Source organism: Odocoileus virginianus, chromosome 21, assembly GCF_023699985.2.
Source record: "Odocoileus virginianus isolate 20LAN1187 ecotype Illinois chromosome 21, Ovbor_1.2, whole genome shotgun sequence".
Taxonomy (NCBI): domain Eukaryota; kingdom Metazoa; phylum Chordata; class Mammalia; order Artiodactyla; family Cervidae; genus Odocoileus; species Odocoileus virginianus.
The window spans coordinates 28,109,168-28,137,070 of NC_069694.1; the positions used below are offsets into that span (position 1 = coordinate 28,109,168).

Sequence of the window (27,903 nt, forward strand, 5' to 3'; positions counted from 1 at the left end):
TAAAGCCAGTTTCTGACACCAGGTTGTGGGAAGGAAAATATAGCATTTATTGCAGAGTGCCAGGCAAGGAGCCCAGGGCAGCTAGTGTTCAAAACACCTGAGCTCCCCAGCGGGCTTCAGGAAAGCATTGTAGTGGCCACAGGAGGGAAGGGGGTTGCAGGGTGTGTAGTCAGCCCATGCACACATCTGGCTGATGGTGAGGTAAGAGGGCAGTGTCATTGTCAGTCCTCAGGCTCCAGGACGTCTGGGGGCTGTGTGGTCATGGTCATCAGGGAGTAGTTTCTTGCATTTGGTGGGGAGTTTAGTGTCTGCTGCACAGCTCAGGAAATGTGCTCCAGGTGCCGTTACCTAGGTACTTCAGAAAGGAGCTGAAACAGAGGATGCTAGGGGGGGTCTGTTCTAGAAAGGCCCCCTACCGTCATATACTCATTACATGAGTAATACTGTGTATGTCTCATCTTCCTTCTCCACGAATATATCTGTGGACACTTAGGTTGTTTGCATATCTTGGCTAATGTAAATAAGGCTGCTCTGACTATGGGGGTAGCTGTACCTTTTTGAATTAGTGTTTTTTGTATTCTTTGGATAAATATCCAGAAGTAGAACAGCTGGATCATATGGTAATTCTATTTTCAGTTTTTTGAGGAACCTTCATACAATTTCCCATAGTGGCTGTACCAGTTTAAATTCCTGCCAGCAATGCATAAGGAGTCTCATTTCTCTGTGAAAGTGAAGTTGCTCAGTCGTATCTGACTCTTTGTGACCCCATGAACTGTAGCCTACCAGATTCCTCCTTCCATGGGATTTTCCAGGCAAGAATACTGGAGTGGGTTGCCATTTCCTTCTCCAGGAGATCTTCCCGACCCAGGGATTGAACCTGGGTTTCCCGCATTGTAGGCAGACGCTTTACTGTCTGACCCACCAGGGAAGCTCTCATTTCTCTGTATCCTTGCCCAAAATAGTATTTTTTGTTCAGAGTAATTTGGACAGATGTGAGGTGATATCTCAGTATGGTTTTGATCTGCATTTTCCTGATGATTAATGAGGTTGAGCATCTTTGCATGTGCCTGTTGGCCATCTGTGTGTTGATTCTGGAAAAATGTTAAGGTTCTCTGCCCATTGTTTAATTGTTTGTTTTTTTTTTATGAGTTGTATGAATTCTTTGTATATTTCGTTGACACCTTATCAGAAATATTGTTTGCCAATACCTCTCCCATTTTGTAGGCTGCCTTTTCACATTGTTGATGGTTTCCTTTGATGTACAGAAGCTTTTTAGTTTGATCTGATTCCCTTATTTATTTTTGCTTTTTTTGTCTTTGATTTTTGAAGTCAGATCCAAAACATCACTGCCAAGACTGATGTCAAGTTGCTCACTACCTATGTTTTCAACTGAGTTTATGATTTCAGATCTTACATTCTAGACTTTGATCCATTTTCAGCTAATTTTTATGTATAGTAAGTAACTAAGATAGTGATCATTTTGTTCATTTGTACGTGCCTATCCAGTTTTCTCAACACCATTTATTGAAGAGATTGTCCTTTCCCCATTGTGTGATCTTGCCTCCTTTTGATTGACCATATATTCATAGGCTTATTTATGAGCTTAAACATTTTTAAATGATAGTAATGAAAAATAAGTGGATTTTCTCCAGCGTTATTGAGGTATAATTAACAAACAAAATTGTAAATATTTGAAGTGTGCAATGTGATGATTTGATGCACATATACATTGTGAAATGATTACAGAGATCAAGTTAATTTTCATATCCATTACCTCACAGATTAACTTGTTTCCTGTGTGTCTTAAGAATGCTTAAGATTATTCTCATCAGGTTTCCAGTATATAATACTGTGTAACTGTAGTCACTATGCCTTACTTTAGTTCCTTAGAACTTACTTGTAACTGAAATGATTGTACCCTTTGATCTACATTTCCCCATCTCCTCCCCCACCCACCTCTCTCCCCCCATCCTCTAGCAACCATCATTATTCTTCTACGTCTATGAGATTGGATGTGTGTTTTTCTTTTTTTTTTTAGATAACACATATAAATGATACCATACAGTATTTATCTTTCTCTGTCTGGCTTATTTTAGTTAGCATAATGTCCTTTAGTTTCACCCATATTTTTGTAAATGGCAGGATTGCCTTCTTTTTTTATGACTGAATAATGTTTCACCGTGTGTGTGTACATGTTTGTATGTCTGTGTGTACATCTCACGCTGCAAGAGTTTTTATGTGTTAAATTTTTTAGCTTGGTGTAGTAGCCAAGGCAGTATAGTTTACAGTTCAGAGCACGTGCTTTGCTGTAGTCAAAAGGAACTGGTTTCAGTCTCAGCTCAGGCCTACTATCTGTGTGACCTTACACAAGTCCCTTAATTTCTGTAACCCTAGCATCCTCATTTAGAAATGTGAATTCTAACAGTATTATGAGAATTAAATGGGAAAAAACATGGAAAGGCCTTACTTTGCCAACTACCTAGTGCCTGGCGTGTCACAAGTCCTGAAGTGAAGTGTTAGTCGCTTAGTCATGTCAGCTCTGTGCAACCCCATAGACTGCAGCCCGCAGGCTCCTCTGTCCATGGCGATTCTCCAGGCAAGAACACTGGAGTGGGTTGCCATGCCCTCCTCCAGGTGATCTTCCCAACCCAGGGATCGAATCTAGATCTCCTGAATTGCAGGCAGATTCTTTACCAGCTGAGCTACCAGAGAAGCCTGGTCATAAGCCCTCATAGCTGTTTTTCAGTTAGCAGTCTTGGGCACCTGATGTGTATCACTTGCCTGCTAGTCGCTGGGAATGGCGACACCTACGGGATATGGTGGCTGCCTCTCTGACAGGCTTAGTGTAGTGAAAAAGCAGTTACAAAGGGACACAACACGTGTGTGCAAAGGACTGTGGTGTACAGAAGAAACATTCTAAAGTGACTGACTTGTTTATTTTAAAGAAGAGATGGTAGTGGCTTATTTATTTCAGTTAATAAACTGCCATCATCTACACTTGGAAACGAAATAAACAGAGCACAGAATGAGTGTTACTGTGGGCTCCCATGGGGCAGCGCAAGCAAGAAAGTCAGTGATACAAAGAAAATGCTTCAAAAATAAAGACTGGAGTCTCCGTGACATTGGCTGTACGTGTTGTCCGGGGCCGTGTTTCTGTTCCGGGTGCCAGGATTGTGCAGAGCTGTTTTTGCCTCCATGTCAGTGGTACTGGGAGCCAGGTGCCCCACTGAGGGTGCAGGACCACCTGGCGGCAGGCAGGCCCTAAGGCAGGGGCTCCCGTGTTCCCTCCCTGGACCTGCAGGTGTTCATGCAGCGACGCTTGTCCCCAGCCACAGCCACGTTTAGGAAATACTGGTTGGGATTAGAAAAAGATATTCCCAGTTCCCCAACTCTCCAGTTCTGTATCGTGAATTTATTCATTGCTTCTATTTCATATACTTGAGAAAAATGATTTAAGGTGACAGTGCTACCCGTTTCAAGCAGGAACACTTGAAATGTGACCCACCAGTAATACTTTGCTAGGTTTAGGTTTGGGAGACTCACTTTTGGAGAATGAATGGCCCAGGCGAGGTAGCCTCTCAGGAGAGGGTTACATATCTTACCAGTTCATATACAGCTTTCCCGGTTAGGGAGAGCAGTCAGGAAGCAGAATCATAATATTACTGTTTCAGTATTTAGTTCCTGTAATCTGGAAATGCCAGTGCTAATACCATTTCTAAAATATTCAGCATCTACAAAATAAAACTCAGTGAAATCAAGCTGTTAAGTACAAAATCTCAGACTTGTAAAAAAAATAAAGTTTGTAGACACATAAACAGACATTTGTATAGGCCTGCTGCTGCTTTTGACTGAACACCCTTCCCTTGTTCACCTTCCACAGGGCCAGCACCTCGGTCCTCCCCTGCGGTGGGGTCTTCTGGACCACCACCTCTCTTGCCTTGGCTCTGGTTCCCAACAGTCATTTCTTTCCAGCCATCGTATCCTGCTGAAAGCATGATAACCCTGCCCTCCAGAAGGGAGATCAGCCTAACCTCCCAAACTGGGCTTTTTCAGGGTTTGTGGTGGGGGTTGCAGGGAGAGGATGGTAGGAGAGAATTGGAGAACTAGAGTGGAAGAGAGCTAAGAAATACGGACGGAGCTGCTGATTGATGCCTGAAATAACTACATTGTACCAACAAAAATACTAGTATTTACTAGGTACAGTTGTCCCTCCATATCCATGGAGGATTGGTTCCAGGAGTCCCCACCCCCATATCAAAATTCTCCATGCTCAAGTCCCTCATATAAAATGATATATTAGTTTCCTATAACCTAAGCACATCCTCCTAAGTACTTTAAATCATCTCTCGATTACTTATAATACCTGGTACAGTGTTAATGCTATGTAAATAGTTGCCAGTGTGCGACAAATTCAAGTTGTGCTTGCTGGAACCTTCTGGAATTCTCATTTTTCTCCAAGCATTTTCCATCTGAGCTAGGTATAATCTGCAGACGTGGAACATGTGGATAAGAGGGCCCACTGTATACTGGGAGGCTGTAAAGCCAACAACTGTTTTTATGGTCACTGTTAAATCTATTTGAAGTGTTCAAAACTTTATTTTGCTTTATAGAACAACACACGTGATAAAGATCTTTCTTTTGTCTTGAGAATAGACAAATAATGCCTAGAATAAAATCTCTTCTGAGAAGGAGGATAGAAAATTTTAAATATTGTACACACTTCCCCAGGATATTGTACCTTCCACAGGGTATTTGTACCTGCCTATTTGTAGGATTTTGTACCTACCCAGGATATTTCTACAAAGGTACATTCTAACTTTGTAGAATGCTGTTTTATGGTGTGTGTGTTTTAGTTTGAATTCCAAAAGTCAGAGTAATTAGAGAAGCCGGCATGGGAATGAATCAAGTCAGCCTGGGCTCTGTATGTAAGACTCTACACCTTGTCTCCCTGGACTGGACTCTTTTCTCTAATTAGTGCTTCTCAGTCTAGAGAAGGAACCTGTTCTAAAGGATAAACAGGGTGATTTTTTTTGGAATTTCTTTTCAGTGCTTTCATTGAAATATACATGAATATAAAAGGAAGTATATATACGCTTATTATTCATATAGCATTTAAAATTAGAAAACCAAAGCAGATTTACAAATTAAATATTAACAAAAGTCTAAAATAAATAAAACACAAATTAGCCTCATGGATTTAATGTGATGAGCAAGAATGCCTTTCTGAAGGGAGACCCCTCTTGCATTGTGATTAGGACTGCAGGCTGCCAGGCCCGGGGACTTGAGTTCTGTGGCTTGTCCTGTGCACCCGGGGATGACTCAACTCTCTTTTGTCCTTTCAGCTGCTATCAAACCTTCATTCATGCAGCGAGTCAGGACTGCTGTGGCCTTTTCTTGGGCACAAATGCATCACTTACAAAGGAAAATTGCTTTTTTCCCTTTCCTTGGACAATTCAGTATACCGTGGCACCAGTGCAATCATTAAAATAAATGCAAATTATATAGTAACACATCATTATAAGGAGTTCATTCAGAATGTGTTTTTATTTTGTTTAGGATATCATTTTTTCTTTTTTTTTTTTTAGAAAAAACACAAAATTTAAAAAATGCATAGAACACTCTCAGATTTCTGGGACTAAATCCATGGTTTTCTGTTTGTGAAATACTGCTCCAGGTCAGCGTGATCCATACTGTTGATTTTTTGTTTGATTGCTTCTGTTAGGTTATGTAGCAAACAGTATTCATTAGCTTAATCTTTTAGGAGCGATTTCCTTTTTCTCCTGATAAATGAAACTAACGTACCTCTTAGATATATTTGTAACCTACCTATTAGATATGTTTGTGGTTGTTTTTATTTGCAGGCATACTTTGGGGATATTGTGGATTTGTTTCCAGACCACCACAATAAAGCAAATATTGCAATAAAACAAGTCATACAACTTTTTTTTGTTAACCAGTGCATATAAAAGTTATGTTTATACTGTATTCTACTAAATGTGCAATAGTATTATGTTTAGAAAAACAATGTACAAACCTTAACTAAAAAATACTGTATTGACAAACAAGAATGCTAGCCATCATCTGGGCCTTCAGCAAGTTGTAATCTTTTTGCAGTAGTAGTGTCAAAAGTCACTGACCAGGTCACCATAACAAATGATATAAGAAAATATGAAATATTGCGAGAATTACCAAAATGTGGCACAGAGACATAAGGGGAGAAAATGCTGCTGGGAAAATGATGCTGATAGTGGTATAAGACTAAACATTGCCACAGAACTTCAGTTTATTTAAAAAAAAAGAGTATCTGTGGAATGCAATAAAGTGAAGAGCAATAAAACGCAGTATGCTTATCTGTTATTCCCTTCTTTAAAAGTTTATTCAGATTTCATTTACATACTGATGAAATATCTTGTGTAGGCCAAGCCAGGGACGACTTTCTAAATACCTAGTTATGGACAACTTTCTTAATATTTGATTTCTCCCAAGAGTAACTGTGTGTACCTGTGTGTGTGTAAGAGGTAGACTTAACGTGCTGACAGATGAAGTTTATATTATGCATTATCCACTTTACCTAACAAGATTAACCTCTGAAGTCATGGTTGTAAAGCTCCTGTTTTGGTATTAGATTTTTTATAAACGAAAATTCTATTAATGCTGTAAATTATGGAGTTAGTGAAATGGTGTTTTTGTAAAGGTTCTTTAAATTTCTTTTTAAGTTGTTTTTAGTGTTTTTCTCAGTCTGTATTTGTCAAAACAACTGGTCTATTCCATCATAACTCCAGTCAGCTGTTTAAATGGTGTTAGTTCCATGGCCAAATAGTCAGATAGGTTATCTATTTTGTTGTTTGTTTTGTTATTTGTAGGAGATAAAAAGTTCAAGTTTTGTAATCCAACTAAGAGACTTTATTTTTCTTTACACAGAAGGCTCGGCCATCTATGATGCAGGTAAATGATACTTTAAAATTTATTAATGTATTTTTCCAGCAGTATTCTCTGTGGAATATGTAATATTGCCAATAATGCATTTCATTCTAGGATGCTGTAACGCTTTGTTCCTACCCTTTTATCTTTGATGCCCAAGCCAAGACCAAAATGTTGCAAACTGATGCTGAACTGCAGATGCAGGTAACATATTTTAAAAATTATTTTTTCCTATTATGGGTTTCTTTCATCTTACACATTCAGTTGTAATTTTTTCCTAATAGGAGAAAGTTCATTTGGGTAAAGTTGTAGTATAACTTTTAGAACCTATAGAAAAATTTTCAGCAATTCTCTATTGAATAAAGCAAATACAAGTGAAGGGACATTTACATAAACTGAGGGTTGACTGGTGTCTTCATAAAGTGTCGTATAGTAAATATTTGCCTTTGTGGGCCATACGGTCTCAAGTATAAAACTCTGTTGTAGCACAAAATTTGAATTTTACATAATTTTCACATGTGTGAAATATTCTTTTTTTAATTTTTGTTTAACCATTTAAAAATGTTAAAACTATTAGTAGCTCAAGAGCTGTATAAAAACAGGCAGCAGGCTGGATTCAGTCAATGGGCCATTGTTTGCTGATCCTTGATACATTATTAAATGGAGCTTGGCAGTTCTTTATTGAGCCAAAACTTAAATTATAGAGATTTGTTTAATTTAAACACATGTTTTTATTTGTAAAATATAATTGGTTTTGGCAAGCCTGCAAAGATGTTTGTGAACTAGCAATCCAAACCTATCAATTCCTACTGCTGGTAGATATGTAACTTCATTCATCTCTCTCCCCATCTCCCCATCTTTCTGACTCTGTCTCTAGCTCTTATTTATATCTATCTCTATATATCTGTTTTCACAGTGATATATCTGTCATATTGACAATTTAAAACTTTTCCAGAGAAAATGGACATTTTTCAAAGAACTAAAGCTGTTTAGCAAGTGGTTATTGGGTTTCTTTTCCTGCTACTTCGAAAGTCACTATTTCTACCCACTCTCTATCGTCACTTTCTTCTACTAAGATATTATTTCAGTCTTAATCCGCTTAGTCCAAAGCATTTTCCTGAAATGAGTCATGGATTGTATGGTTCATAAAGTGTTTCAGTTAATCTCTTTGGGTTCATATTAGAAAGACTTATGTCTTTTGTAAACATGACTGAGAAAATCTATTGGAAGAGTTAGGAGGAAAATAAAGAACAAGGTGGAGATGCAGCATGTCTGCCCTGCCCTGTACCCCACCCCTGGTCCAAAGGCACAGCTGACAGCCGCCTCCACTCACAGATGCGCTCTTGGGTGATAACTGTGTTCTTGGGTGTGCTGTTCCAGGTGGCGGTCAACGGGGCCAATCTGCAGAACGTCTTCATGCTGCTCACCTTGGAGCCTCTGCTGGCCAGAAGCCCCTTCCTGGTTCTTCACGTTCGCAGGAGCAACCTTGTTGGAGATGCCCTAAGAGAGCTGAGCATTCATTCTGATATTGATTTGAAAAAGCCTCTCAAAGTGAGCCCCGTATTATATTTATCTAAGTAACCTTCCTGGGTTTCTTTAAACAGCATCAGATGAAGCAGCAGAGATCTTATTAAAATCATGGAGTGCAGCATTCATTATTTCTTTCATTCATTTTACAAGAGTTTACTCACCTCCTTCTGTCCAGTCACCAAACAGACCATGTCAACATGACATCAGATAAAATGCCAGTGGATTATTTGAGGGACTGTAGGACCTTCTTTGTCTGCTCTTTTCCGGGTACCTGTTCCCACTCTACCCAAACCATGCAAACAGTAGCACTGCTAAAGCTTCAATTAGGTAAAACTACCAGGCCAGCATCTAGGAAGTCTTTGGATGTCAAAAATTTCAGAAAAACAAGGTAAAAAAGAAAACAGAAAAGTAGTGAAATTTTCTGGGCAGCTGGTCGTCTGTTCTGATAGGCCCTTTTTAGTACTCTGAAATGATTAAGAAATTGTCTTTCCTCATAAACTATGCATGTTTGTGTTACCACTTAATGTATTCTTGGGGCTTAGCACAATGCTTGGAACACAGCAGCTGGTCAGTAAATATTTAGTGAATTATTGAAGTTTTAGATCATTTACCTTTCCCTTCAGAAGACTTTCCTGTTTCCAATCCTGTTGTAAACTCCATTTCTGAAATGTAATAGACAAGAAACTGATGGTATCCATGAGACTGTCATCCTTTTCAGAATTTCAGTGGTAGCATCAGTCCCATCAGTCTGCCTGGGAGTTCTCCCTAGAACTTCTGGGATAGATTTTTGATATTGCAAACAGAAGGTGCTTTCTTTGCCGCCTGTTTTCAATCACTAATTCAGATGAGACTCTTACGTCTGAGTTAAGTCTTCTACTGGCATCCATATAATCGGAGTCCTTTACTCTCCTCCTGCTCTAGGCAACCTTGAGCACAATATTCAGGATAATTTTTCTCTTTCTTTTTTTTTTTAGCCGCACTGTGTGGCATGTGGGATCTTAGTTCCCTGATCAGGGATCATACCTGTGCCCCCTGCAGTGGAAGTGCAGAGTCTTAACCACTGGACTGCCAGGGAATTTCCCAGGATAAGTTTTTTTAAGTGCTTTTTATTTTTAGCTCTGTGCCTGAGCGCTTCCAGTAAAGTGGGGATGATAATAGTAATTTCTGTGTGTAAGACTATTCTGAGGATTAGGTTAATAGAATTTAAGTGGCTGGCATGTAGAAAACTCTTAATAAATCTCGTCCTTTGGTTTACTGTGGTTGGGTCCGGCGTGCTCCGTTTAGATCTGTAGTGGGTCTCTTTATAGCCCCTCACAGATGTGTCTGCTTGAACTGCTCTCTTCCCCTTTCATATTCATCAGTGTGTGTGAGACCCCTACTGAGAGAGATTTCTGTCTTTACTCAGGTTAGTCGTTGCTTTTCTCTGTGTGCCAGAACATTTACCTCGGAGTGTATCTGACTCTCTGAAATTTATTCTTGAATTGGTTTTTTTTAATGTCTGCCTCTCTGCCCCAAATTGATGGTAAACTTTCTGTGGACATCTGGTAAGCTTCTGACTTTGTCTATATCCCTTGAAGTGCCCAGTAAAATCTTGTGTGATTGTAAGTCTCTTGTTAATCAACAGATACACTTTGCAGTTTCATTGCAGCAGTGTATTCTTGTATTCTGTAACATCTTCCTTTCTTTGTCCTGACTTTGGAAAGAATTTGCAAAAAAACCCAAAAACCATAAAATGACAATGATTTCCACGAAGTACTAATTCTGCTTTCATTATTTTAAGGTCATTTTTGATGGTGAAGAAGCAGTGGATGCAGGTGGCGTCACAAAAGAGTTCTTTCTTTTACTGTTAAAAGAATTGTTGAATCCCATCTATGGAATGTTTACCTACTACCAGGATTCAAATCTCTTGTGGTTTTCAGATACGGTAAGTTAGTAATGTCATCATTCAACAGATAGATTGAACTAAACTTCCTTTTTGTTGTCAGACCAGTCCCTAGCCTTCTAATGTTTGCAAAGGGGAGCTATAACAAAGATAATCATTTAATGTGTATGAAGAGTGGATGCAGTCTTCATGTTTCACCTGTTGCCAAGACCTCATAGTTGAGTTTTGTTGCCCATCAGTCCCATTTCCATTTCTAGTAGATAAGCTCCAAGCTTTGTAAATCCTCAAAGGGTAAAAAGAGTATGATAAAGAAATTGGTTTTATGACATATAAAAAGTAATTGTCAAATATATCTTATTTTAATAGCAATGATAGTATGTGTATGGATACTCATACAGATATACACATACACTTTATTTTTGAAAATGCAGTAGGAGAGCTAAGTTTTAAAAGGCATTTTCATTTCAAGCAGACTATAGTTTATTTCTTTTCCTACCAGGCTTCTCTCCCTATATCTGCATTGTCCTAAAAAGTAGCAATTAGCCTCTTGTGGCTATTTAAATTTCAGTGTTATTTAGTTAAAATGAAATAATGCTTGCGCTTCCCTGGTGTCTCAGATGGTGAAGAATCCACCTGTAATGCAGGAGACCTGGGTTCGATTCCTGGGTTGGGAAGATCCCCAGGAGAAGGGAATGGCAACCCACTCCAGTATTCTTGCCTGGAGCATTTCACATTCCCTCAGTTGTACTAGCGACCATTCAGGTGCTCAGTAGACATACGTAGTGGCTGACATCTGGGACAGAGCAGAATAGAATGTTTCCATCACTGCAGGAAGTTCTGTTGGACAGGAGAGCTCTAAATGAAGATAAGCTGTTCTCTGTATCATAGGTGAGCTGTAAATGCTTAACTTTGTTTACACTGCATCTTTGGGGGACAGTTGAACTTTTTTTTTTTTAATACTTTCCACCTCCGATAAAAATCACTATTATAAAACAGATCATTACTCTGTATTTGTGCTCGTGTTTATGTTAAACAATGGACATATATTAATTTTGTAACAGTATTCTAGTAATTTCTAGGGACATCTTTTTTTTTTTTTAACCTCTTTTATATCATTCACAAACATACATAGTTGAACTTTGTTAGGGATATTTCTCTGTTTCAGAAGGTAACAATATTATAGATCTTTATTCTTTCATTCTGAAAATATTTTAAGGTAAATCACAGAAGGTTTTGAGGGTGCAAGCACTGTTTTTCTTTGTAACACATTTGCGTCTGTGCTGAAAGTGTTTCGTAGAGCACAACTGGTTTCACTTAATTGGCATAACCTGTGGACTTGCCATCTACAACTCCACTGTGGTGGACCTGCACTTCCCGTTGGCTCTCTATAAGAAGCTACTGAACGTGAAGCCTGGCCTGGAAGACTTGAAAGAGTTGTCACCCACAGAAGGAAGGTACGGAGCTGAAAGATGGGAGCCTGGCTTGGAAAACTGAGATTAAAGGTTGAAAACATCACTTGTATAAGTTAGAGGTTGTCATTCGATTGTGCTGTGTATGCTTTGTCTAAAGATGGAAGTCCACAGCTGCTGGCTTGAAACAATGCCTGGGTCGCTCTAGGGACAGAAGGAGAAAAAGGAAAAGGGAAGTCATAGCTGCCCAGGAATCCGAACAATCTCTGCTTTTCTTATCCTGAACAAAATATAAGGACGTTGAGATTTGTCATGGTCCATAAATAGCAGGGGAGAAAGTATTGAAAAGGGAGTCTGTGTTTTTTTTTTTTAAAGTTACAGATTTCCCCATCCTTTTGTATTTCTCTTTTCTTTGTCTCCTTGACTTTCACACCATGACCACAGGTGCTGTACTTCTGGTCACCAAATGTGTGTGGGGTTCTCTCCCACATGTCCAAGTAATTCTGCACGATGCCAGCTGGGTGTCCTACAACTTATCTCAGTTCTGACACCATCTACCTGGAGACAGATTTGGATCCCACAGGTTAAGGGTTTCTAGTGCCCTCATCCCAGAGGAATTTACAAGGATTTGGGGAGCTCTGTGCTAAGGAACTGGGGGCAGAGACCAGTATATGTATTTTTTCTGTTATCTCATGGAGTCTTTTTTAGAAAGTAGTTTAATTGGGATATAATTTGCATTCTGCACAATTCACCCAGTTAGAGTATATAATTCAGTGACTTTTATTGCATCCACAGAGTTGTGCAGCCTTTACTCCATCAATTTTAGGATGTTTTCATCACCTGGAAAAGAAACATGGTATTCTTTAGTTGACATTCCCAACTTCTTCATCCCCCAAGCCCTGCTGCTGCTAAGTCGCTTCAGTCGTGTCCGACTCTGTGCGACCCCATAGACGGCAGACCACCAGGCTCCCCCGTCCCTGGGATTCTCCAGGCAAGAGTACTGGAGTGGGTTGTCATTGCCTTCTCCACTCCCAAGCCCTAGGCAACCATTAATCTACTTTCTGTGTCTGTAGACATGCCTCTTCTGGATATTTCACATAAATGGAATCATACAATATGTGGTTTTTGGTGTCTGGCTTCTTTCACACGGCATGTTTTCAAGGTTCATCTGAGTTGTAACTTGTATCAATGTTTCATTTCTTTTTATTGTCAAATTATATGTTGTTTTATGGATATACCACATTTTGTCTATCCATTCATCAGCTGATGGACATTTGGCTACTTTCTACAATTTGACTGTTACCAATAGTGCTGTTACGGATATTTTTACATACTTTTTGTGTAGACATAAATTTTTGTTTCTCTTGGGTATGTACCCAGGAGTAGGATTGCTAGGTCAAATTGGTAACTTTATGTTTAGCCTTTTGAGGAACTTCCATACTATTTTCCAGAACAGTAGAGACATATTTTTAGTCATTTTCTTTCTGTCTCTTAAAAACTCCTTTTATTCTGAGTTTCTGTGTATTGAATTTAGGTAGCATAAGGTGAAATTTAATATATAAAAAGACACCATATCCTTGGCTTTGTGTAAACAGTACAGTTCTTTTGGCTTAAGCAGGAGGTAACATCCCCCCCTTTTTTTTTAATAAGGAAAGAATACTAATTTTAAGATGGAGATAGAGAAAGGGTAATCTCTAAGGTGCTCTCTGGAAATGAGATGGTCACACCACCAGTATAGGACACCAAGACAGAGAAATCACAAGGGACGTGGGGCAGGGGAGTGAGGCACAGAAAGAGGTAAGAAAATTTAGAAGGAATATTAAAAAGTGGCAGAGGAGACCAGGCAGAGTTACTTTTTGGTAACTGAGAGTGACAGAAATGTGTGCTGTTTTCTTTGCTAACCTGGCTGAGAATGATGTGTTTCAAGTAATGAACTTGGCTGGTTAAGTGAAAAAAGATTTAAATTTTGCACAAAAAATTTTCTTCCTGGGCAACTCGTTATGGAACTGCCAGACTCTGAGCTCACTGAAGAAGTGTGAATGAAGTCTAGTTATAAGAATGTATTGTCATGACAGCTGTGATAACGACCATTGTTGGCATAAACAGATTTCAGTATTCTTTAATGTGGCAGGTAATAAAGTTCTTTGCACACAGAGCCCCTTGCATTAACAAGTAAGACTAGATTCCTAAGTGGACACAGTGACTTTGAAGCTCGTGTTTTATGATGGGAGGATTATCCTTCTGATGCATACAGATAAAGCCAATCTGTAGGACCACTGCAATTCATCTCCTCACTTATCTACTTCCAGAGTATACTAGGGTTAACATAAGTGTGTCAGATACAAAGCTGTCTGATTTTCTTCATAAATTTCAGTGAGATTTGTCACTAGGAGCAGAGAAAAATTAATGAGCATCTTACAAGTCAACTCTTGTAAGACTTTTTTTCAAAATATGTTTACCGTGACTTTCAGTCTAGATTTATGTTCATTCAAGAACCTTCCTTTGTAGCATTTCCTTGCAAATAATCTGGACATGTGACTAGGATAGAAGCACTATTGCCATGTGTGATTTACCTCTTTTCTTTTCTCTGTCACACTGTGGTTAGGAGTCTTCAAGAACTGTTAGATTACCCTGGGGAAGATATTGAGGAGACTTTCTGTCTCAACTTCACGGTAAGGATTTTCTTTTCTTATGACCATAGCTGTCTCTCTTATTATGCTTACAAGTCATAATTAGCTTAATTTTTCTCCAAATCAAAGAATAAATTCAGAGACTTCTCTGAACCAAACTATTTTAGTCATAGTATCTTTTTATCATCAATGTATAGTTGTTGCAGAATATTAGTTACAAGTGTACAGTACAATGATTCACAATTTTTAAAGGTTAAACTCCATTTATCGTTATTATAAAATATTTTCTATATTGCCTGTGTTGTACAATATATCTTTATAGCTTATTTTATACCCAGTAGTTTGTGTCTTAATCCCCTACCCCTATATTGTCCCACCCCTCTTCCCTTCCCCAGTGGTAACCACTAGTTTATTCTCTAAATCTGTGAGTCTGCTTCTTTTTTGTTATATTCATTAGTTTGTTGTATCTTTTAGATTCTGCCTATAAGTGACATCATACAGTACTTGTCTTTCTTGGTCTGACTTATTTCACTTAGCATAATACCCTTCATCCATGTTGCTGCAAATGGCACCGTTTCCTTCTTTTTTATGACTGAAGAGTATTCCATTCATCTTTATCCATTCATGTGTTGAGGGACACTTATTTTGTGTGCCTACCTTGGCTATTGTAAATAGTGTTTCTTTGAACATTGGGGTGTGCATGTATCTTTTTGAATTAGTATTTTTGTTCCTTTTAGATATATACTCAGAAATGGAATTGGTGGATCATATGAGTGTCAAAATGTCCTGAATATTACTGGAGTTCAGTAAATGTGTTGAATAAATGAATGAATGAATGAATTCATACACTTACGAAAATTACTGAAGCATATTTCCTCTTTACTCCTATGTTGTTGTTTGTTGCTGTCGTTTACTCGCTAAGTCGTGTCCAACTCTTTGCCACCCCGTGGACTGTAGCTTTCAGGCTCCTCTGTCCATGGGATTTCCCAGGCAAGAATGCTGGAGTGGGTTGCTGTTTCCTTCTCCAGGAGATCTTCCTGACCCAGGGATTGAACCCATGTCTCTTGCATTGGCAAGTGGATTCTTAACCATTAAGCCACCAGGGAAGCCACTTTATTCCTATATGTATAATTTATTCTCTGCAGTTCATGTTTTCTCTTTGATTGCATTTATTGGCAACCCCATGTCTTAAAACTGTCCTATAAAGTGCCGATGTTCTCTGATTCTTTCTCCTCCCAAGAATCTGCTGTGGTAATGTAAGTAGTAATTAAGCTACATCTGTTCCTAAGGCTTCTCAGTCATTTAGGGTCTAGAAAGATAAGTAGTCAACAAAATTGAAACATGTCTTTATTCCCCCTTAAATATAGATTTGTCGAGAAAGCTATGGTGTGATTGAACAGAAGCAGCTGATACCAGGAGGAGACAGAGTGACTGTGTGCAAGGAGAACAGGTTAGTCTTGACCCTTGACTGTGCACATGTAACTTCATTTCTCTATGCTTTTAAGGCCAAGACTGAAGTTAACTTTTCATCCCTTCTTCAGAGGGAATAAGAGTGCTAGGGCAAGTTTCCAGATTTAATAGTGGAGGAAGCAGTGGACCTGGGTTTAGAAGGTAACTGTTTGTTCTGCATCTCTGTCTTACTGGCTTTGACCCTGGTCAAACCACATAAACTACCTGATCTCAGTTTCCTATCCTGTCAATAGGGGGTTAAAATAACCATTCTGCCTCCCTGATGGGAGACTAAGTGAGGTAATTAAAGGAGAATATTTTGACATTTTGGAATGAATGAGCTCCCAGCGTTTATAGAAGGTTTCCAGTATCCCTCAGAGTGACTGGCACAAAAACGCTCCAAAAAATAATGTGTTGAATAACCGAATGTTATAAAAATGCTTACTTTTCTTGGTGGTGGTTTTCATTGATGAAGAGTTTGTGATATAGATTTTAAATTCAATTCTTTGTGCCTCATGAGAATTAATACAGGTACATCTGATTTTTTAGTACGATTTTCTGTGTTCTCTCTTTGAAGGAGAAAAAAATTCAGTTTTGTTTGTTTTTGAATTAGAGTGAGGTTGTTGGCCATCTGCGTGTTAATTAATTCAGTTTGCAAACACTGAGTGCCTGCTGTGTGCCAGGTCTGTTGCTGGATTTAGGAAGTGAGTAACTTTTATCCTCGGTGCTAACTGGGAAGGGACAGCGTAATGAATAATTGCAGTAGATTATGGTGCATGTAGTAGGTAAGGGATAGAACAAGTGCCATGGAACCAGAGGGAGAAGCCACAACACTTTCACTGAACATCGAAGAGTGTGAATGGGCGAAACATTTCAGGCACAGGGAATGCTGTGAGTCTGAGTCTCAGATTTAACACATGATGGAGAATGGTGAGTACCTACTGGGTGGGGGCTAGTGTGTGGATTAGGGGTGGGTGCAGTAGTAATAGGGTGAAACTTGCCAAGACTTGGAGTGGTTTCCACGTGGGACGTGGTTGATCTGTTTTAGAATGATAACTGGTGGCCATATGGAAATGGACCATGTGTGAGGAGACCCAGAGGAGACTACTGAGGTAACTCAGGTGTCAGGTGGTGAGGGCCAAAATGAAGGCAGCAGGGATGCAGAGTCAGCTATGTGTTGGTTATGTAATGAACAGGAGCTAGTGCCTGATTATGTATGGACCCTACTAGAGACGCATGTATTGATAACATGCATGTATTGAGGCTTCCAGTTTGGACAACAGGAAACAGAATCTGTAGAGCAGGGTGGACAGGAAAAAGAGTTCCTTTTTTTTTTTTTTTTTAAGAGTTTCATTTTATAAATGTTGCTTTTGACATGTCTGTGTGATACTTAGGTAATTTTGTTTAGAGCTGAAGATTTATGTATGTCTTGAGAAGTCTTTTTTTTTTTTAATCAAGTCATAGTTTCTAAATAGGATATTTCCTTTTTCTTTTTTGCATTTCAAATTTTAATACAATTTTTAAAGGTTACTTTGCATTTGCAGTTATTACAAAATATTGGCTACTTTCCCCATATTGTACAGCACATCCTTGAGCCTACCTTACACCCAGTAGTTTGTCCCTCCCACTCCCCAACTCCTGTGTTGTTCCCCCTCCCTACCCTCACTGGTAACCACTAATTTGTTCTTTGTATCTGTGAGTCTGCTGCTTTTTTTGTTATAGTCACTGATCTGTTGTATTAGAAGTCTTATTGTCAGTAGTTTGTGTAGTTACTTATGCCAGCCTTAACCACCAGTGAATTTGAGGTTTGCCTACACAAAGAAAAACGTGCTGAAATAAAAAAGCAAGGATGGGAGAAAATGTATGTTCTTAGAAGAGTTATATATATTGGAACAGAAGGAAGACTCTTGTGATGAGGATTTAGAGATCATTAACACACTGGGTAGAGACAAAACTTCTTGACTTGAAGAAGTGGTGGGTGTGCAGAAAGATGAGGTAGGTGTCTCTCATCTTCCTGCAGAAAGGTGAGGGCGTGGTGGCCTCCACTTGGGAGGGTTATGAGTGAGGGAAGCCTGGAAGCAAGGGTTCACTGATGCTGTGGAAAAAGGTTACAGATGTAGAGAAGTTGGATGCTGTTTTGGGTATGTTGGGAAATGAAAGCTTTGGGTTTTAATTGGCTTCTTACTGTACATAGTTGCAAAGATGCAGAAAGAAATCCTGTATAAGTGATATATATTGGCTTCCTCCCATAAATCTTCCGTTTTGAAAGTAGGAGTGACAGAAAAACTGACAGGCCTCCTCTTCCATCCCTTTACATTTTAAAAAATAGCTAGAAGCCAGGGTGATCTAATGTAGCATTAGGTAATCTTTTTTGTCATGTAAGCCTTCCAGACTACCCAGGAAGTGTCATCTTTGGGGAAAGTGTGAGCTATAATACCAGAGTTAGCTGAAATAATGCAGAAGTTGCCAAGAACCCAACAAAAACTGCTTCAGGTGATCTTGACTCTGGGAACCTAGTATAGAGGCTAGTCTTATCTCAAGTAGGTATGTTACCAAGTTCGAGCTTGCTCTGTTCACTGCATGCAAGGCCTGTGAATCTTACAGACAAGGTGCTGAGGCAAGGAATATGACTTTATTTGGAAATCTGGCTGATGGAGAAGATTGCAGACTGATGTCTCAAAATAACCATCTTGTCAGGGCCTGGATGTCAGGTTCTTTTATAGAACCAAAGGGAAAAGCAATGAGGAACTAAAGTCAAAAGGCAGAATAGAGAGGGAGAAGCAGTGAGGAAGTTAAGTAAAAAAGGGTCTTTGGTTTTACAAAATGTCTCCAGGAAGGGCCAGCCTTTGGAAGGGGTATGTTCAGTTCAATCGCTCATTGCTCATCCTGTCTGACTCTTTGTGACCCCATGGACTGTGTGGCACACCAGGCTTCCCTGTCCTTCACCATCTCCTTGAGTTTGCTCAAACTCATGTGCATTGAGTTGGTGATGCCATCCAACCATCTCATCCTCTATTGTCCCCTTCTCCTCCAACCTTCAATCCTTCCTAGCATCAGGGTCTTTTCTAATGAGTCAGCCCTTGGCATCAGGTGGCCAACGTATTGGAGCTACAGCTTCATAATCACTCCTTCCAGTGAATATTCAGGACTGATTTTCTTTAGGATTGACTGGTTTGATATTGTCCAAGGGACTCTCAAGAGTCTTCTCCAGAACCACAGTTCAAAAGCATCAATGGAATGTGTTAGTCTTTCTTTTTTGTAGTCATTCACAGATGGGCAGGGTCAGATTATCTCTTTATGAGCTGAAAAAAGGCACTTAACAGTCAAACAGAGTAGCAGGGTTCTTTGAGACAGGCCATTAAGTATGATTATAATAACTGCAAGGAAAAGTAACTCAAAGAAACAGTTCCAACATGGAGTCGAAATTATTTCTTCTCTGCAGCAGGTGTTTCATTGGAAACTCTTACTTGATAAGAATGTTTCCAAGCTAAAAGCACTGTCCCTTCCTTATCTGTATAACATTGGTACCTTTATTAACTGCTAACTAGTTGTTTAATAAAAACAGTATTATTCCATAGAATCTGATAGTATTTTTAAAATTGGGAAATTTACGGCAGATCATAGAGTTGCTAAAGGGAAGAATAAAAGGCAGAATAACAGTGACAGTCTTTATTTTCTTGGGCTCCAAAAATCACTGCAGGTAGTTACTGCAGCCATGAAATTAAAAAGATCCTTGCTCCTTGGAAGAAAAGCTATGACCAACCTAGACAGCATATTAAAAAGCAGAGACATTACTATGGATTTTTCCAGTAGTCATGTATAGATATGAGAGTTGGACCATAAAAAAAGCTGAATGCCAAAGAATTGATGCTTTTGAACTGTGGTGTTGGAGAAGACTCTTGAGAGTTCCTTGGACTGCAAGGGGATCAAACCAGTCAATCCTAAAGGAAATCAGTCCTGAATATTCATTGGAAGGACTGATGCTGAAGCTGAAGTTCCAAACTTTGGCCACCTAATGTGAAGACCTGACTCATTGGAAAAGATCCTGATGCTGGAAAAGATTGAAGGCAGGAGGAGAAGCGGATGACAGAGGACAAGATGGTTGGATGGCATCACCGACTCAATGGAGATGAGTTTGAGCAAGCTCCGGGAGATGGTGAAGGACAGGGAAGCCTAGTGTGCTGCATTCCATGCGGTCACAAAGGGTCAGACATGACTGAGCGACTGAACTGAACTGATAAAGTGGCTTTTGGGTTCAGATGATCTTGTTACTGAGTCCAAGTACTCTGCTCACTGAACAACAAACCCGTGAATCAGAGAGATGAGGTGTTGAGACAAAGAATACAACTTTATTTGGAAAGCTGGCTGACAGAGAAGATGGCAGACTGCGTCTCAAAATAACTGTCTTGTTGGGGTCTGGACCTCAGGTTCTTTTATAGAACCAGAGAGAAGCAATGAGGAACTAAAGTCAAAAGGCAGAATATAGAGTGGGAGAGTTAGTGAGGAAGTTAAGTAAAAAGGGTCTTCAGTCTTGCAAAACATTTCTGGGAAGGGCCAGCCTTTGGAAGGAGTGTGTTGAATCTCTTCTTTCTCTCTCTTTCTCTCCTGGTTTTTTTTTTTTTTTTTTTTGGCAGTCATTCGCAAGTGGGCAGGGTCAGATTATCTTTCTATGAACTGAATAAAGACAGTTTAACAGAGTGGCAGGGGCCTTTGAGGCAGGCTACTATATATGGTTATAACAGCAACAGCAGCAAAAAACAAGTCAAAGAAACAGTTCCAGCATGGAGTCAGACTTGGTTCTTCTCTGTAACAATTCTTCTTCCTTCCTGGTTTTGGTGACCACTTTTTAACATATATGTGTACATATGTAGATACATCTATAGCCTTTAGACTTTTCAAAGGATGTCTGAACTTTTGCATCAGGTTTCAGACAATATAGTGTGTGCATCATTTGTTATGAGCTAACAGTAGGCTAGGCAAGCAACCTGAGGTAGGGCACATTCAGAATTTCTTCACTTTGTAGTGAGTCTTCCGAATGCCCTGTGTGTTGGATACACCCGGTTGGGAAAGAGTGTTATTGTGCGGGCATAGGCAATTTGTGATGTAGTCTGCAGAGGAGGCAGGTATTGGGACTTAACCCTCTTTTTTCATATCTTTATAAAATTGTTTCTCCTAGAGACTTTTTGTCTCTGCCTGTTTTGTTCTCTTTCTCTTTGTGGGTCTGAGTTTTTTCTTTCTGTCTCTTTGTTTTCTCTCACTCTCACTCTGTCTCCTTATTCAGTAGGTATTTCTTTGAATCAGCAATTGAATTGACCTAATAGTTGAGACACAATCTGTGCAGGAATACTGAAATATAACCCAGTTTGTTTAGGGTATTAAAAAGCTGTTCTCAGTTGCAACCATAAATGAAACATGAAGACAAAATTAATTGAATCAAAAGGGGTTCAGAGATATCCACATGGACAGAGGCATCTGTGGGGGCAGAGATGGATATGAGTAGAGCTCTTGAGAGGACTGCTAAGATCTGGATACTAGAAAACAGAGATGAGAATGTAATAAAAAGGGAAAGATGCTCGGTAAAGTTTGTAAGCAAAGAAGTCTCATGATAGAAGTGGGTCTGTGGCACACTTTCTTTCTTCATCTTTTTTTCCTTTTCCACCATTTTTATCTTTTGCTGACAGTTGGGCAAAAGGCCCTGCAGGCCTGCAAGCCCAATCTCGAGACTGAAGAAAAAATCCGGAGTCAGCAACAGAGACGTCAATGGTTTAATGGATGCGGGTTCTTACATGTGTGAAGCAAGATCCTGGAGTGATACACCACCTTGTGTGGTAGATAGCAGGCGGGACGTGGCAACCATCTCTGCTCCTGGGGAAAATGGGGAGGTGGGTGCCAGTTATCAGGGGAATTGATTTGAAGTTGGCACTTGGTTATCAGGGAAACCAGCAAGGGGGGGACATGCCCCTCAACACCCCTTTGATAAGCTATCTCAGTGGAGATGTTCTGACCTAGTCTGAGCTGGGGCCTGGGACAAGTATGTGGAAGGTCAGTTATATGAGTAGTGTGTGGGTGAAGCAGGCACAGGTTGACCAGGGCTTGTACAGAGCCCAACAGCACTGCCATCTTGAGTGTCCTGACCGTACACTGACATATACTGACTCCTGGACATTGCTCACCCTATGAGTGGTCCTCAGAATCAGTGCAGAGAGCACTGACTTAAAGGCAGTGGGTTCCTTTTCTCTTCTTTGCAGTTGTTTGCCTCTTAATTGACTTCAGGGCTGCTTCTACAAAACATTTTCCATAAGGATGTTCTGATGACATATAGGTTCCTTAAAAGAGAGAAAGCACATAACTTCAAGGGAGTAATAAGGGGACCTACATTATTCTTTTACTTGTATTACAAAACTCCATTATTCTGTTACCATGACTTTCTTAAAGAAAATAGCTTCTCTCTTTCTAAAAAAGTTTTTATTTTTTATTCCTTTTTCTTCCCATTTATTTTTATTAGTTGGAGGCTAATTACTTTACAATATTGTAGTGGGTTTTGTCATACATTGACATGAATCAGCCATGGAGTTACATCCTGATCCCCCCTCCCACCTCCCTCTCTACCTGATCCCTTTGGGTCTTCCCAGTGCACCAGGCCCGAGCACTTGTCTCATGCATCCAGCCTGGGCTGGTGATCTGTTTCACCCTAGATAATATACATGTTTCAATGCTATTCTCTCGAAACGTCCCACCCTCGCCTTCTCCCAGAGTCCAAAAGTCTGTTCTGTACATCTGTGTCTCTTTTTCTGTTTTGCATATAGGGTTATCGTTACCATCTTTCTAAATTCCATATATATGTGTTAGTATACTGTATTGGTCTTTATCTTTCTGGCTTACTTTGTTCTGTATAATGGGCTCCAGTTTCATCCATCTCATTAGAACTGATTCAAATGAATTGTTTTTAATGGCTGAGTAATATTCCATGGTGTATATGTACACCATGTACATATATATGTACCATTCGTCTGCTGATGGGCATCTAGGTTGCTTCCGTGTCCTGGCTATTATAAACAGTGCTGCGATGAACATTGGGATGCACGTGTCTCTTTCAGATCTGGTTTCCTCGGTATGTGTGCCCAGAAGTGGGATGCTGGGTCATATGATAAAAAAGTTTTTAAATCTTTGTGTTGTAAAATGTGCTGTTGTTTTAAATATTGCCAGGCAGAGGGGGATTCCTATTTTTATTGCCAAGACACTGTGTTTGAAATTAGAATAGGGAATAGCTTCTGTGTTAGATGGAAGTTTGGGTTGTCACTTTTCTGGGTTGCTAGCACTCACTGAGCACAGGTGAGGTCATCCACACTGCTTTAGGCACTATTGTCCATGACTCTCCTTGGTGACAGGAGGCCAGCCCCCTCACTGTCAGTTACCTGTTGGACAGACTTCTGAGACTCTAGTGTGGTTATTGCCACATTATTAATATTGCTGTCACAGTCAGGGACAGACAGAAAAAGACGTGAATTAGTGTTTATTTGTTTGTTTGTTTTTCCCCTTTATCTTTAATATTGTGAGGGGCTTCCCTCATAGCTCAGTTGGTAAAGAATCTGCCTGAAATGCAGGAGACCCTGGTTCGATTCCTGGATAGGGAAGATCCCCTGGAGAAGGGAAAGGCTACCCACTCCAGTAGTCTGACCTGGAGAATTCCATGGACTATACAGTCCATGGGGTCGCAAAGAGTCGGACACAACTGAGCAACTTTCTCTTTCACTTAATGTTGTGAAAAGTAGAAGCGTTATCATCAAAGCATGCTGAGATCCTGGAAAGAAAGGTTGTATACGATGGTGAAAGATTAATCGTTTCCTTTTGACTGTCACATGCCATAATCTTGTCACTGGGTATTTTCATAAATTAGTCTAAGAAAATGAAGTGAAAGAACCAAAGGAATAACACCTGCTGTATTTTTAATTTGAGCAGTTGTATATAGGCATTGAAACTGTTTTTATTGAGCTAACAGTAAGATATTTGCTGTTACCATTGCCCTGGAGGAAAATGACAGAAGGATACCAATTCTGTATCCATAATTTATTACATTCCATTTGGTCTTAAAATTGCTTTCTTTGCTTGGACAAGAGCTGCAGACAGACAAATGAATTATAAGCATCCAGGTAAAAGAACACCCTTGGGTGATTGCTGGTGACCACTGGCATCTTAGCTAAATCTTGCCACAAATAGTAGTCACATCTGGATAATACTGTACCACATGACTTAAGTATTTCTCACACTCTGTAACATGGTGTTATTACCATCAATTTTAAAAACACCCACATGTCATTCTAGATTCCTTCCAGTTTAACTCAAGTTAATCAAATCAAATGCAGTCAATATCTTCCCCAGTTTCTTCCATATTAAAAAGAGGGTTGTATGACATGTGTGTGTACTCAGTCATGTCCAGCTCTTTGCAAGCCCATGGACTGTAGCCTGCCAGGCTTCTCTGTCAGTGGAATTTTCCAGGCAAGAATACTGGAGTGGATTGCCATTTCCTACTCCAGGGGATCTTCCCAACCCAGGGATCGAACCCAAGCATAGTGCATCTCCTGCACTGGTATGCACATTCTTTACTGTGCTACCTGGAAAGCCCTAAAGAGATGATGAGGAGAGGAAATAGTAAAAAAGAGATGCCAGTCTTTCCTGGTGGTGCTAATGGTAAAGAACGAGTCTGCCAGTGCAGGAGACATAAGAGATGTAAGTTCCATCCTTGGATTGGGAAGATCCCCTGGAGAAAGGCTTGGCAACCCACTCCAGTATCCTTGCCTGGAGAATCCCATGGATGGAGTACCCTGGCGGGCTACAGTTCATAGGATTGCAGAGAGTCAGACATGACTGTGGTGCCTTAGCACACAGCACAGCTTAAGGTAAGTGCTCCAATCAGTCCAGTCGCTCAGTCGTGTCCGACTCTTTGCTACCACATGAACCACATCACACCAGGCCTCCCTGTCCATCACCAGCTCCCGGAGTCCAAACCCATGTCCATTGAGTCAGTTGATGCCATCCAACCATCCCATCCTCTGTCGTCCCCTTCTCCTTTCTGCCCTCAATCTTTCCCAGCATCAGGGTCTTTTCCAATGAGTCAGCTCTTCACATCAGGTGGCCAAAGTATTGGAGTTTCAGCTTCAACATCTGTCCTTCCAATGAACACCCAGGACTGATCTCCTTTAGGATGGACTGGTTGGATCCCCTTGCAGTCCAAGGGACTCTGAAGAGTCTTCTCCAATACCACAGTTCAAAAGGCACCTAGATTCTATGAAGAGAATGTAAACCCACACATGACAAACACTTCTAGCTCCTTAATATCAATTGAACTTAGGAATGCTGAGACTTCACTTGATCTCTTGAGATAGTCTATGGGAGGTGTAATCTTTAAGATCTGCATGGTACTTGTGCTGGGCTGTTACAGGAATAGCAGATAATTAAAATGCTAGTAACATTTCTTGAGTGCTTCCCATAGTTGAAGAAACTGAGGCACGGAGAGGTATGTTACTTGTTCAGGTTTACGTGGTTAGAAGTCCAGAGTTCAAAAACCAGAGCCAAGAATCAAAGCCATTTTGTTTGAGTGAGAGCTTATGCTCTCAGCACATTGCCACTAAGAGGCCAAGACCAGAGTTTCAGGGTCCCTGTGTCCCTTCATCCCTTGAAGATAAATAACTTGAAGAGTTTGCTGTTTTCAGTTCAGACAGACTGTGCAATTCTTTAAAGACAAAGTTGGCATAGTTAAAAACATACTATATATGTATAAAACTGTACGTCTGAATTTTTTAACTTAGGTTGAGATAATGTTTATATCTATAAATTTATTATAAAGCCCTCATAGACAGTCTTAATAATGCCTGCACAGTCTATGTGCATGTTTTTCCTACTTTCCTTTTTGAGTGTCTGGCTTGTTTCTATGTTCCTTTTTTCCCTTCCCTTTATTTCTTTCTCTTCCCCTTCCTTCATTCTTAATAAAACTGTATCAGACATCTTAAGTATAAAACTTTGTTTTTAAAATTGCTCTTTAATGATAAGGTCCCAAGGGTGAAATGGAATTAGTATATATCATTTTGAATCTGTGGCTATTTTTGCTAAATTGATTTTGCTTATGAATTACACCAACTTATACATTATCATCAATGTATGAGAATACTACTCTATTTCATCTAATCCTTAAAAATACTGAGTGTTCTTTTTTTAAAAATCGAGTCTAATAAGAAACTTGACCTCACTTGTAAAATTTTGTATTTCTCCCATACATAAGCTTCTTTACATATTCTACATAGCATTGATCCATTTTTCTGATGTTTACCTTTAAAATATTTTTCTTAAAAAAAGTGAATTAGGTAGAAGTGATCATTGCACAACATTTTAATGAATTAAAAGCCACTGAATTATTTTAAATGGCTAATTATGTTCTGTGACTTTCATTTCAATAAAGAAATGTTTGTGTCCATATGTATGCACGTGCAAACGTGTCTGTGTATGCTTGATGGTGAACTTTTGAGTCCAGGAGAGCTGCTATACTATGCGTGGGCTGTGAGCGTCAGCCTGCTGCAGTCTTCTGCATAATGCTCATAGAGACTGAGTTGAATGCGTAATGCATGCTGTCTTTCTTTTTGTCAGTTATGTTGTGTGTTGCTTACTAATTTGGGTCTATAATGGATTAAAATGGTTTATGAGTGAGAGTGTTTGACCTGCCTTAAAGGGAGGGTATTCTGCTACATATTAACATGCAAGTTTTATGGCTGCCTGAGGAACTATCAAATAAGCAATTCAGGAAACAGAGGGGAAAGATCAACCCGGTTAGGAAATGGTGGAAATTGCTTGACATTATGAAGGGCATCACATATGTGCCTGTATCCTGAGAAAAGTGGCCAACAGTGGTATGAATGGTAGCTAGAAAACCCCATAGCTAAAGTTGTATATATAAGTGAAAGAAAGATCCAGACCTTGCTGGAAGCCTGGACCACTTAGTACTGTCCTTTCAGGATGTGTCTTGCTGCCCTGAACAGGATTGCAGTGTTTCCCTTTTTTAAAGTAGTCTGCTGACGTTCTTTATATATGTCTATATTAAGACAAAATGATTTTCTTATGATTTATATGAACTTTTTCTTGTATTTGTATTTTATTGCACATTTTATTCCCTTTGCTGCTTGCTTTTAAAAATGTGAAGTCTTTTAAAATTTTTATAACCTCTTTAATTTTTGTGTTGTCGTGTCTGTTGATTATTTCTTTTGGTCTTAAATCACTCTAGACTTAACCTCTCCCTGTCCAGTAATTGATTAATGAATAATAATATATTTTCTTCCATTAAAAATTTTGAGTCTGTAGTTTAAGATAAAAATCTTAATTGTTTCCATATTAGTAAACAATTAGGTGAAGATTAGGGTAGTTATATGGTTCTAGATCCAGTTTGGGTTTTGATTTGAAGTGTAGTAAATAAAATGTTAATATGGGAAGAATTGACACTTTTGTGATATTCAGTCTTAACTTCCAAAGACCTGTTTCGCATTTGTTTGTGATATTCTATTTTTTTTTCATAGGTTGCATACATTTTTAATTGGTTTTTATAAATATTTTTATTTCATATACCGTGAGAGCCTTTTGCATGTATTTTTACCACTATTAAAGTTCCTGGAAATAATTAGTGGTTTTTATATAAATATTTATCTGGTAACTGATCAGTTCCTCAAACTTACTGAATGTGAGTCAATGGATTCTCTTGGGCTTTCTATATAAAATCACATCCCTTCCAAAATTTTTTATTTTCCCCACTAATTACACACCTTATTTGTTTCACTCATTTTTGTTTTTGTAGGACCTAGAAAAACAAGTCTTTTATTCCTAGGGATAAGAAATGAATATTGACTTTTATTAGGTTTTTTTTTTTGCTTCTGTTCCAGATAGGCATGATTAAGATAATCATTTACTTCTTCTATAATAAATTATTTTGATTTTCTCTTTTTGTTGTCTTGACCCTAAGGAAGATTGTTGCATTAAGGTTTTATTCAACTATTGCAATTAGCAACAGGTCAGAGCTTCCTTGCATGCCCTAAGGTAAATTGGT

General features: G+C 39.3%; 1 protein-coding gene across 3 annotated transcripts in view; it reads left to right on the plus strand.

The window, feature by feature from the left end:
- HERC3 (HECT and RLD domain containing E3 ubiquitin protein ligase 3) overlaps positions 1–27,903 on the plus strand; it is a 144,749-nt gene that overhangs the window by 90,639 nt on the left and 26,207 nt on the right. For 2 of the 3 annotated variants that reach the window (XM_020869001.2, XM_020869002.2), the window contains exons 17-23: positions 6,922–6,945; positions 7,036–7,125; positions 8,302–8,472; positions 10,232–10,375; positions 11,621–11,787; positions 14,348–14,414; positions 15,740–15,822. In XM_020869001.2, the coding sequence (XP_020724660.1) occupies positions 6,922–6,945; positions 7,036–7,125; positions 8,302–8,472; positions 10,232–10,375; positions 11,621–11,787; positions 14,348–14,414; positions 15,740–15,822 (746 nt within the window). Of the gene's footprint in view, positions 1–6,863; positions 6,946–7,035; positions 7,126–8,301; positions 8,473–10,231; positions 10,376–11,620; positions 11,788–14,347; positions 14,415–15,739; positions 15,823–27,903 lie in introns of those variants that run through there. The other variant, XR_002309035.2, reaches the window with a different exon arrangement.